General features: G+C 37.1%; 1 protein-coding gene across 1 annotated transcript; it reads right to left on the bottom strand.

Annotated features, from left to right (window-relative positions):
• Window positions 1–1,531: 1,531 nt before the first annotated feature.
• Window positions 1,532–5,622, bottom strand: LOC123558896 (uncharacterized). The gene is made up of 2 exons (XM_053543210.1): window positions 5,528–5,622; window positions 1,532–5,215 (listed from the first exon to the last, which is right to left on the bottom strand). Exon 2 carries the CDS (start codon window positions 5,112–5,114, stop codon window positions 4,344–4,346), a length of 771 nt encoding a protein of 256 aa, XP_053399185.1. The 5' UTR covers window positions 5,115–5,215; window positions 5,528–5,622; the 3' UTR covers window positions 1,532–4,343.
• Window positions 5,623–12,583: the final 6,961 nt, after the last annotated feature.

The following is a 12,583-nucleotide window of genomic DNA, read 5'->3' on the forward strand; positions in this document are numbered from 1 at the left end:
ATTGAAGAACATTATGTTCTTGCCTTTAACAACCTTTGAGCGTTTCTCCTCCACTTTGTTTTGTAGTGCCATAGTTACCTTAACGAATACGGACATACCTTTTGTAAAACATGGATCTGTTTCTAATATATTCAAAGTTTCAATGTTTAATTTTAGTTTGTTTAACTTATCTAAGAATTCTATTGCAATATTCATTGAACCCACAATTCTCGCCCCATGTGAAGGTTGTTCAGCACCATCTAAACACGTTTTAGACCTACCAGTTGGGTGTTTTTCTCTTATTTTAGGTGATAGTTCTTTGGTACTACCTTTTCTATTTAACTGGGATGTAAGACGAGCATTTTCGTTAGGCTGAATCTCTTCACTTGTCATCAAAGAAGGAACTCTTTCGTCTAAAGAATCACGAGTATATAAACAGTCTTCCTGATTGTTTGTTGAACAAAATGTAAATTTGTGTTCCTTACGATGTACAGTCTCAAATAACTCTGAATCTGACTTTCTGATTTCCTCTTCATTCACTGTAGGCATGAATTTTCGCCGCAAAACATCAGAATTAGACTTGAGAAATACTATTTTCTTTTTTGCTTGAGGAATGTCTCCCATCATTCCTTCCGGCGATAACTGCTTGCTTGAAGACACCCAATTATGTACGTTGTCACTGACATTTCTGTATGTAGGTTTTTCATTCACAATGCTGTCAAGATTCATAGAAGACAATTCTCCTTTTCTCTTAATATTCGGTAGTGATTCAAGGACTTCCTCTTGATTGACGCCACTTTGTAAATTTTGTTTACGAACGCTTTCATCAAAGAAACTGTCTGCTGTTGGGGCATTTTCGACATTCTCTGCACAAACTGATCTCTTGAATTTGAAATCTAATTTGTGCGAATATAACTCAAGATACTCTCTTCTGATGCTATTTTTCATTTCCTCTCTGTTGTCAGAAGTGACGTTTACATATCTGTTAAAGCTACTACTGGCGTCGTCCTTCTTTTCAGCAAGACTAGTCATGAACTCCGACACTGAAGTCCTTGCGTCAGATAAGAAGCTTTCAACAGAGCTTGCTATGCTGCTCCACGGTCCGCCTGAAGATCTGTCTACTGATATTTTGCGACGGACAGTTGGTTGTGTGTGTGGGCATACAGCACATCCAGATATTTTATCGGCACTTTCATCCTTTGTTTGTAATTTACCACCAAACGTATCCATCGCAAAATCATTTCTGTTACTATATCATTAGAAACCGAATTTTAAAGTAGCTTAGTGTTGCACATGATAAGTTAATTTTCATGTATCTACTATCGTTATTCCGAATATATGTATTTACACCAGTATCAGCCGCAGTTGTCTTTAATTATGCTTAGTAACTTCAGCTGTTTGACTTTTTTAATAAAATGTTCAGTCACGAGAGTATAAAAACAGTAAGGAAGGGCTCGTTTCTTGAAAGACATTATCACGTTGATAATTTAAGACCAACTTCCTCTGATATTGTTACAGGTGTGTGAATGAAATATTGACAAACTGTAATCTACGTGAATTTGTTTATTGACATGTAGGTTTTTCATCATTATGAAATACATGGATAGGTAAGATTATTCATTTAACAACAGTTGTTTATTGTACATATCAATATGCTGTAAGATATTGTTTTATTTTCAAATTATGAAACACATTTACAGCTAAAACTGAAAAATGCAGAGGTCTCAACTGAATATCATGTTTACATATTGTTATGCTGCAGTTGTCCACAGAGACAAAGCTCCATTTTCTAACATCTTCCATTACACGACGATTATGATGTTTCCAATATCCAGATACTCACAAGTCTGCAAAACTGGATAAATTAAGGGACAACTGGTACTTTTCCGTACGATTACGTATATTCTTTTGCAGGTTCGGCCACTGCGATCAATCCTTGAAATTGCCTGGTCAAACCCGCAGAATAACACAAACAAGGCAGTCTGAATTACAGCTAAATCCCACTCTTCTGTTAAGGATAGTGAAAGGGTACACTTTTGACCTTGAGCTGTGACCTCAACCTTGAACTGACATGACTGACTCATGAATTCTGCACATCACCTTAATGAGGTTATCATTTGACCCAAGTTTCATGAAACTCCTTCTAGGAGTTTTGGAGATACACAGCTCAAACCTTTGACCCTGAGTTGTTACCTTGACCTTGAGTTGATATGGCTGAACCATGAGTTGTAGATGAGGTTATCATTTGACCAAAGTTTGATGAAAATCTTTTAAGTGGTTTAGGAGATACAGAGTGGACACAAAATGGAAGGCTAAAACCTTTGACCCTAAGCTGTGACCTTGACTTTGAGCCGGCATGACTGACTAAGTTCTGCACATCGTCTTGATAAGGTGATCATTTGGCCCAAGTTTTATAATATTCCTTTAGGTGATTCAGGAAATATAGAGCGGACACGAAATTAAAAGCTTAAACATTTGACCTGGAGTTGTGACCTTGACCTTGAGTCGGCATGGCTGACTCATAAGTTCTGCACATTGTCTCGGATAGGTGATAATTTGACCTATGTTTCATATGAATCCCTCAAGGGGATTAGTAGATACAGAGCAGACACAAAATGGAAAGCTCAAACCTTTGACCCCGAGTTGTGACCTTGACCTTGAGCCAGTATGGCTGACAAAAGAGTTCTGCACATCGCCTTGACGAGGTGATCATTTGACCCAAGTCTGATGAAAATCCTTTTAGGGGTTTAGGAGATACAGAGCGGACACGAAAGTGTTACAGACAGACGGAAGGACGGACGAACGGAAACCATTCCTATAACACCCCACCACTCGTGGCGGGGGATTAAAAACACATACGGAGAATACCTTATCCCGATATGTCGACTGTCATTACGGACCCTTTAACCCTTACCTTACTAAATTTGTATAATGAACTTATCCATCTTTCAATTTGGACAGTACCATTAACTGTTAAAAAGGGTATGCACCAAATTGATACTGACTGAATGGTGAACTGTGTAGATCATGATCAGACTGCACGGATAATCTACACTGGTCGCAAAGGAATAACCAGTTGTCCAGTATAATAAGCCAGATTCGAATTTAACCTAGAGGTCGTCAAGACAAAGATTCTGTCCAATCAATTCTCATGAGTTTAAAACTTAAACTGTGGACTCTACAGTGTTAATAAGATTTTCCTTTGATTTAGCCTAGTGAATTCGTTTTTGATCCCATATGTCCTAGTTTCGACCTTGACCTAGGGGTCATCATGATAAACATTCTAATTAAGTGTCATGAAGATATTCATCAATGTGGCCTCTAGAGTGTTAACAAGCTTTTCCTTTGATTTTACCGGATGACCTAGTTTTTGATCCTAGATGACGAAGATTCAAACTTGACCTGAAGGTCATCACAACAAACATTCTGACTAATTCGCGTAAGTTGCAAACTTAAACTGTGGATTCTACAGTGTTAACAAAATTTTCCTTTGATCTGGCCTAGTGGCCTAGTTTTAATCCCACATGACACAGTTTAGAACTTGACCTGGAACTCATCAAAACAAACATTCCGACCAGGTTTCATGAAGATAGGGTAATAAATATGGCCTCTAAAATGTTTTAACCTTTTCCTTTGATTTGACCAGGTGACCTTGCTTTTGACCCCACATGATCCAGATGTAACGGTTAACAAGATTTTCCTTTGATTTGGCCTACTGACCTAGTTTTGGCCCCACATGACCAAGTTTCGAAACTGACCTAGAGATCATCAAGACAAAGATTCTGACCAAATTTCATGAAGATAGGGCCAGAATTGTTTTTAAAGTAGCCTCTAAGTGTTAACAAGCGTTTCCTTTGTTTTGGACTGATGACCTAGTTTTTGACCTAATATAACCTAGTATCGAACTCTTCAGAGATGCTATTGATGGTAAAATTCTGACCAAGTTTCATAAAGACTGGGCCAAAAGTTTGACGACGGACGACGTGCGATGGACACAGGGCGATTACAAAAGCTTACATTGAGCACTTCGTGCTCTGGAGAGCTAAGAAGGAAACGGAATGGGAAAAAAAAAGAAATATTGCTAAGTTATAATTTACTTGGATTTTAAACCATTGCAATTTAGAAATGTCCAGAAATATAACTTTTCCAAATCCTTATCAAAACGTTACAAACCATAATACATGCACGCAAACACGTAAAACTACTAAATATTCAGTTTATGACTGAAAATATTTCTCATAGGTTTAAGCGAATACAGTTGTCAAATAGGCAAATAGACACACTATATAAAAGTAAAAGCTGTATATCTGATTGAACACATGTTTTCATGGGACACGTCAAAATAGAAATGCCCGCACGTATGTTCACATATACACGTCAGCGGGATTTACGTTTTGGAGTTTCTTATTACGATCAATGCTGTCAATCGAATGGTAGTAACCAGAATTTGTAGATGAAAGAGTTTCAGATTTGCCTTCTTCCTGTGGTGGCTCCTTAGGCGTTTGTGCATTTTCTGTGGCAATCTCGTCCGCATTGTAATAGACGCTGTCTCCAATTTTTGTCATTGTTATATCTTCGGTTGGCTTTCCCGTATTTTGAATTGCAGGTACACTTCTAATATTCCCGGTATTCGGCGGCAAAGGTGTCTTAGTGCAGTATGTACACACTAGCCACAGAATGATAAACAAAACTAGTGCGCAGCCCGCAGCTATACCACCGACCATGGCATCATGTCTGACTTCTTCCATTAATTCTGGGCCAAAGTAGGGCCCATCAACATTAACTCCGATTTTGACGATGTGTGTTCCATTAGGCCCGGTATCAACGATGCAGTAGTACACCCCAAAGTCGTCATCATCAAGTCTGTCGATGGACAAAACAAATCCATCGTTTCTTATAACAATGTGGCCGCTATTAAAATCCGTACCTTGCTTCCATATTTCTCCAGATGGTAAAATCCAAGCCTTCACGGAATGAATTACGGCACTATTTTGATTGAATTTAGCGCAGTCTAAGTCGACCTTCTCGAAGTACTCGATCTCATTTTTCCATGTCTTGTTGTCGCAGTGCACTTGCGGCACAGGCATCTGAGATAGTGCGACGAGGAACACAACCGCATTTTGAAGCCAAACCATCTTTGTCACTGATATATTTTATGACTTGATGGCGCAGTGTAGGATCCCGTTTTATTTGCGTTGGATCAGCGCTTTTCGACTTGTCGGAATACAAATGGTCTCTGTCGAAAAAAAAATGATATCATCAAATAAGCGAAATGGCAGATTGACAAAAGCTCATTAAACTTTTTTTTCGGCATACGTACAATGTACTCGATGCCTTTCAAATACAGTTATCACGAGATCATCCTCTCTTGACTTTCCTTTATTTTTTCTGTTATGTACAGGTGAACAAACGACGTATCATCTAGATAGATCTGAGAAAAGTCCATATTTCATGACAAACTACTTTTCAGTCTATGCATAAAAACATTATAGCTATACTTAGTACTAAAAATATTAAATATGAGTAGAAGACTTTTAAAATAACTTACTTTTGTATCCAGATTCTAAATATATATGGCAGTTACTTTCGGATAAAAAAGCATGCCCCATAGATAACAGTTAAATTGACAACAACTCCGTTATTTTATCTGTACACACGAGCTATCAAGGGTAGTATGTAGGAAGTTTTCAGTAGAAACCAAAGTATGTGCTAACCCTTTTAACGGAAAACGCGAAAGTTAGGAGGTAAATAGTTTAAAACGGAAGTTTCTTTAATTCTTACCTTGTATGTATTTGTAATTGAGCAATTCTGAACCAGATTTTACCCACCCTTAACAAGAGCGTGCAGGAAAGGGCACAATTGATTGGACGTCGCAGAGATGTTGATATTGCAATACATGTGTGTCCGGAAGTCCCTATAATTAGAGGTTCATGTCTAAGGTATGACCCATGTAATAGTGTAGTATTCAATTCCTACAATAAACCTACTTTGACTTAAATTTTTCAGGGGGCATAGGTTCAAGCCCCACTGAGACCAAATATTTTCCCTTATATCCCTTTTTTCTAGTAAGTTTTTACTTTTTTCAAGACTTATTATTGATTTTATTGTACAAAAGTGAAAAGTTTTCATTTGATAAGCGATTTCTTGCTGTTCAAAGTGAATTTACCTCTGAAACAGAAGGGGGCAGAGTTAGACTTCTTTAAAAATACTGAGTTACATGCGGTAAAAGTTCTCTATTTTGCCTTTACTCTTTAGATTACATATTGTGGAAGAAATGTAGGTAGGTTTTACTTCTGCCCCAAGGTTATTTTTGAATGAAGTGAGCAAAATTTAAAACAGTCCCACAGGACTCGACCTTAATTTTTCAATGTTGGAGTTAGAATTCTGTCTCATTAAATCCTTTTACTTGAGGCACCCTAGAAAAAAAATGATATTGACAGTTTTATTTTGTGTTTTATAATTGTTTACCAATAGTTTGACGTTTCTTTTATCAAAATTAATGGTATAATGAATTCTCTGCAAACGTTTTGGACAGTGGCCATCACTTTGAAATTTGTCTCTACTTGAGCTTGAGGAAATATCATGAATTATACAAAATTTATAAAAAAAAACGGCACGGTAAAAGTTGTTTAAATTTTGCATACAAGTCTCTCACTGGATACAGTATATTGCTGTAACATTGTTTTGAACATTTGAAATATTCACCATTAGGTGGGTCATACCTTAATTGCCCATCGCGATTACGGACTAATTGCCGGCCGTATGCACTTCTCAGGGCAATTATTCCGTTGTCGCACATGGCAGTCAAGTATTAATGTATGTAATAACAAACCCTATAACGTGATAGCGCGACACCACCAGATAACATGACACCAGATCGGATAACGCGACACTCTGCGGAGTTTGTTGTCGATTAGAAGTAAGTATTTTCAATTTTTTCTTTACATTATGTGAATCAATGAAAAGCAGACTCTTACCAGGTTTCGAGGATAGAAAGAGGCATCTAAAGGAATGTTTTCTGAATTAAAAAGAACACCAAATAATCATACAGATGGCTAATCCACGGCCAGATTTTCATTGTTTTGGATATTGAACCGAGGATTTTTTCTCATTTCTGAAGCAACAAGCTTGGCATTACCCTCAATAGAAAGCCAAACATTCTCTCTCTTTGTCTGCCAAATATCCCGGCGAAATCTCCATTACTTTCGAAAATACGAGGTGTTAAAGTCGGATGGGTAGACCAAAAATGTTCTGTCTGACACCACATAATTCCCAGGGAAGGTTCTTACTGACACCAACTTTTGAAGATTAGATGTTCTGTCTGACACCAGCATTTGATCATACTTTTTTTTGCCTTTATTTCGCTCAGTTTGCAGTATTTTATCGAATTTACGCATGTTTTCGGGTATAACGGGTCGTTAAATTCATTTTTCTAATAAGGGTTTAGGTTATAGTGTAGAAATTCACCGTAATTCGGTCGAAAATAAGCCTTCGTGGTGTTGTTGAAAGTAGTATACATAAAAAAAAACTTACTTTTTTATTTTTGGCACTTTTGCGTGTAAAATGGGGGCTTATTTCATTCGCAGAATGTATTTTCAGTAAAATAAGACGCGTTTCAGGTTAATTATCGCGTGTATATGGCAAATGATGAGAGAAAACGAAAGTAGGGTCGTTTACTGCGCGACGCCGTCAACAACGCGATTCGAGAAAGGGTCAGTGGTTTCAATTTATACTGGTAAAAACCTTTTAATTTCAACCATTTTCAGGATTCAGTTCAATTTCTCGATATCTGATACAGTATGATGGGTGATTTGCACTAAATGATCTATTGTAACTTTGAATACATCAAAGCTTTCATCACAGTAATAACACCTATACTTCCGTCTGTTGTCCATTATTCTTCCATTAACCTGAAATATTAATTGCTATTAATGTGTGGAAGATATAGATATATACAGAAATTATACGAAAACGGTTGAATTAGCCGCTATAACTATCGACCGCTATATAATTAGCACCCGCAACTTTACAATACTTCCGACGGGCCTGCAGATGATTTGTAATATTGAAAATTGGCAATAACTTAACATTTTAACTAAGGTGTCTATATGAATATTGCCAGCTTCAATTCAAGCAAGTTGTTTTAATGTATCAAGGGCATGTATGCAATACGATAGTACATTCATTTTCGATTTTTTTGAAGGCGTACCAAAGAGTAAGTTCTGGAGGAGAGAATGTCTTTAAATTTTCTGTACACGACCTTTGGACTATAAGATTTTTTTAATAATGGGTCTCCAATTCTGTAAATAGCAACCTATCTGCCAGCCAGTCTCCACCAACAGCACAATGAATCAAAATGACGCCTGAGACCCCCTCAAAATATATGTTCTACTTCTATATGAGCCGCGCCATGAGAAAACAAACATTATAAGTGGCTTTGCGACCAGCATGGATCCAGACCAGCATGCGCATCCGCGCAGTCTTGTCAGGATCCATGTTGTTCGCTTTCAAAGCCTATTGCAATTAGAGAAACTGTTAGCGAACAGCATGGATCCTGACAAGACTGCGCGGATGCGCAGGCTGGTCTGGATCCATGCTGGTCGCAAAGGCACTATGTTGGTTTTCTCATGGTGCTCATTATCATATATATCTAGATACTCAAACATTGACAGAATATGAATAGATCAACAATATATGAATAGGTCTTTCAGAGCTTGTTGAATATTGACCCTGACAATCCTATCAAAATATGACTCCTCCTACCCCACTCCGAGGTGCACAACCGTTAAATCATTCGGGATTTTACTTTCTCTACACATTTATTCTGAATGTTGTCTTGAACTGTAAAGGTTTAATACCAAGGTTCTAGTGTATATTCGCCATAGTTTAGATCCATGTACTATACTATCTAGAACTTCAACCCATAGAAACCCATATATATATAGTAAACTACAAATAATCAGCCGTCAAACTATGAAAAGAAAAGGTGGTGTAGACAGATTTGTGGTGGAACGCCGCCAGATTGAAGCCACTGACCCTTTCTCGAATCACGGTGTTGACGGCGTCGCGCAGTAAACGACCCATCTTTCGTTTTCTCTCATCATTTGCCATATACACGCGATATTTAACCTGAAACGCGTCTTATTTTACTGAAAATACATTCTGCGAATGAAATAAGCCCCCATTTTACACGCAAAAGTGCCAAAAATAAAAAAGTAAGTATTTTTTTATGTATACTACTTTCAACAACACCACGAAGGCTTATTTTCGACCGAATTACGGTGAATTTCTACACTATAACCTAAACCCTTATTAGGAAAATGAATTTAACGACCCGTTATACCCGAAAACATGCGTAAATTCGATAAAATACTGCAAACCGAGCGAAATAAAGGCAAAAAAAAGTATGATCAAATGCTGGTGTCAGACAGAACATCTAATCTTCAAAAGTTGGTGTCAGTAAGAACCTTCCCTGGGAATTATGTGGTGTCAGACAGAACATTTTTGGTCTACCCATCCGACTTTAACACCTCGTATTTTCGAAAGTAATGGAGATTTCGCCGGGATATTTGGCAGACAAAGAGAGAGAATGTTTGGCTTTTTATTGAGGGTAATGCCAAGCTTGTTGCTTCAGAAATGAGAAAAAATCCTCGGTTCAATATCCTAAACAATGAAAATCTGGCCGTGGATTAGCCATCTGTATGATTATTTGGTGTTCTTTTTAATTCAGAAAACATTCCTTTAGATGCCTCTTTCTATCCTCGAAACCTGGTAAGAGTCTGCTTTTCATTGATTCACATAATGTAAAGAAAAAATTGAAAATACTTACTTCTAATCGACAACAAACTCCGCAGAGTGTCGCGTTATCCGATCTGGTGTCATGTTATCAGGTGGTGTCGCGCTATCACGTTATAGGGTGTGAATAACCAATGCTGAAATTATTCACTAGGAGACCGATGACGGCTGTATTTTTCAGACTTTTTTTGTAAAAAGGTGACGTCATACAACTACGTCATCATGATATAGACAAGATGTTTGTATACAAACAAACATATTGTTGATAACATATTCTTTAGATTCTATCACGTGTTTAAAATTTGTTAGCCACTAGATGCATGTTTTAGCTCGCTGATTTAAATGGGAGATTTGGCAAGAAGGACTAAACTGGCACCATGTGTTTGGACATGAACATACGGAAATACTTACTGGAATGTACATTGTAGGCCTAATGAAATTGAAATAAAAACAAGAAATAAAGTGTAATACTAGCGACTAATAAGGTCACCACATGGCTTCCGTACTGTACCGGTTTTCATCAGAGTAGCTGACACTGTATGTTAACCCTTTTTTGAGTGCACTGATTAAATCTCAATATACAACTGATAAGCTACAAAGAATATTTTGATAGACCAAGATGGTGTTTGTATCATTCTTGTATTATACTGTTTTAATATATCGTAATGCTGGAACATATTTTTGGAGTTAATTTTGGTACAATGTACCTTTTGCCTTATTTTGTTTAAAAATGTACATACCTAGTCCATTTGTCAAAAACAGAAAATAAATATACGAAATTAGATGAAAAAAATATGAAGTGAAAACAGAATTGTAATTGTTCCTTCTCAAGAGGCATTTCACACCTGACTGAGCAGGTAATGGATACAATGGTACTATCAAGGGCATCCGATTACCAGTAGGGCGCCGCCATCTTGAGCTCGTGCATATTCATTACAAATAGCCCCTACACCAATGCATGTTCATGCGTCTATAAGTCAGCCTATAGTGAAATACAAGTTATAAACAGTAGGCCGACAATAATTCGTACAGAGTAACCCGTGCAATGAATATTTGATAAAGTAGAATTGAGATAAATATAATAAATATGCATGATCTAAAAATAGACACCCGCCAAATAATCACGTAATGAAATAGTCGCTTGTCACGTGTTAGGTCCGTTTGGTTTCATTTCGGCGAACAGCCTAAAACAGGCAAAAAATAAATAAAAAGAAGCATTTACTTTTTACCTGTCTAGATATTTTCCTTGCGTTTCGTAAATGCGTACGTGTAAAAAAGTGTATATAATATATATATGCAGGTGCTCGCGTGTGTAAATCACGTGACAAAAACATCCTGGAAGGGCTACTTCTGCACATAATTCAGAAATATTTTAATATTGCGGTCTGTAGTAACAGTCATATTAAACATCTGTAACATAATGTTAGAAACCAATTTTCTTAAAAGACAGAATATTGCTTAAGCTCTAGAAGGAACCTTTTGCCAAGCTAAATCTTGTTATACTATTTTATTTGACATGTTTTTAATTTAAACGGTTCTATTGCTACATGCCGTACATACCGCCATCCGGGGGAAAGAAGCAAAATAATTTGATTTGGTTTGCCTATTTAATGTCATGTAAACATTATAAATCTAAATTAATTCACGACAATGCATATATTTGAATGATAAATTATTCAAATAGGTCTAGAAGGATGTTTGCACATAACCGCTCACTGATATCTTTATCTAAACCGTTGAAATACCGTACTTACTTTAAATGTATAGTTTGAGTTTAATCGCATTTGTTTGTTTCGTATTAAACGCCGTTTTATATGTATGGGTTTATAGTCACGCCGACAAATTTCAGGTGTTACGGCAATTTTTCTAGATTTTTTGTTGGTGAAAAATGACCTCATGTGCTTATCCGGACATTGTTTTACACATGGGCGGTTACCTGTGTAGATTTACCTACCTTCCGGAAGTCAGCTGGATGGCCTCCTCACATAAGAATTATACAGTCCAAGAGAGGTTTCAAACCAAAATTTTGAGAAGTTAAGAGACATTAACCGCTTCCACGGAGACTCCGAATGCCGATTTTCAATACTCATAAAGTTATATACGTGATCTCTGTTACTGAATTCTTTAAATGCGTTAACCTGTTCTCTGCTGGCGACATGAAATTTCATAATATGTGTGAGAGGTTGCGGACGAGTAATCTAAACAAGTATTGTATCCAATCAGTAATCAAGTAGAACACACATCGCACTTCAATATAATGGTTTCGAACAAAATATCTCTCAAATGGAAGTATAATATTGCTGTCAACACGTTTGTGTAAAAAAAAAATCATGAGCTTGTTTTGTGTGTGTGGAGGGCATGCAAGTGAACAGTAAACGAAACCATATATTTCATATCCAAATGGAAATTATTAAACCGCACCTTTACCGATATGAGTTCGAGCCTCGCTCGGGGCGTTGAATTCTGTGAGGAAGCCATCCAGCTGGCTTTACGGAAGGTCGGTGGTTCTATCCAGGTGCCCGCTCGTGATGAAATAATGCACGGGGCGCCTGGGGTCTTCCTCCACCACCAAAGCTGGAAAGTAGCCATATGACTTATGATTGTGTCGGTGCGACGTTAAACCGAACAAAAACCAAACAAAAAATTAAACCGCAATTTATAATTATGTTTAGAATTTTGTATTCTCCTTCATTTGCATTACTTGAATTTATTCAATGCAGGTCTTTTGTGCAGTTAACAGCATATATACGGTATTTTGTTCATTTTAAATATGTATATAAATGCAATCGAAGTTATAAATACGATGCAA

This window comes from Mercenaria mercenaria, chromosome 5 (assembly GCF_021730395.1).
Source record: "Mercenaria mercenaria strain notata chromosome 5, MADL_Memer_1, whole genome shotgun sequence".
NCBI classification, from domain to species: Eukaryota; Metazoa; Mollusca; class Bivalvia; order Venerida; family Veneridae; genus Mercenaria; species Mercenaria mercenaria.

Bases quoted from the DNA above. Each gene is read 5' to 3' on its own strand.
- LOC123558896 (XM_053543210.1), bottom strand. From the start codon at position 5,114: ATGGTTTGGCTTCAAAATGCGGTTGTGTTCCTCGTCGCACTATCTCAG.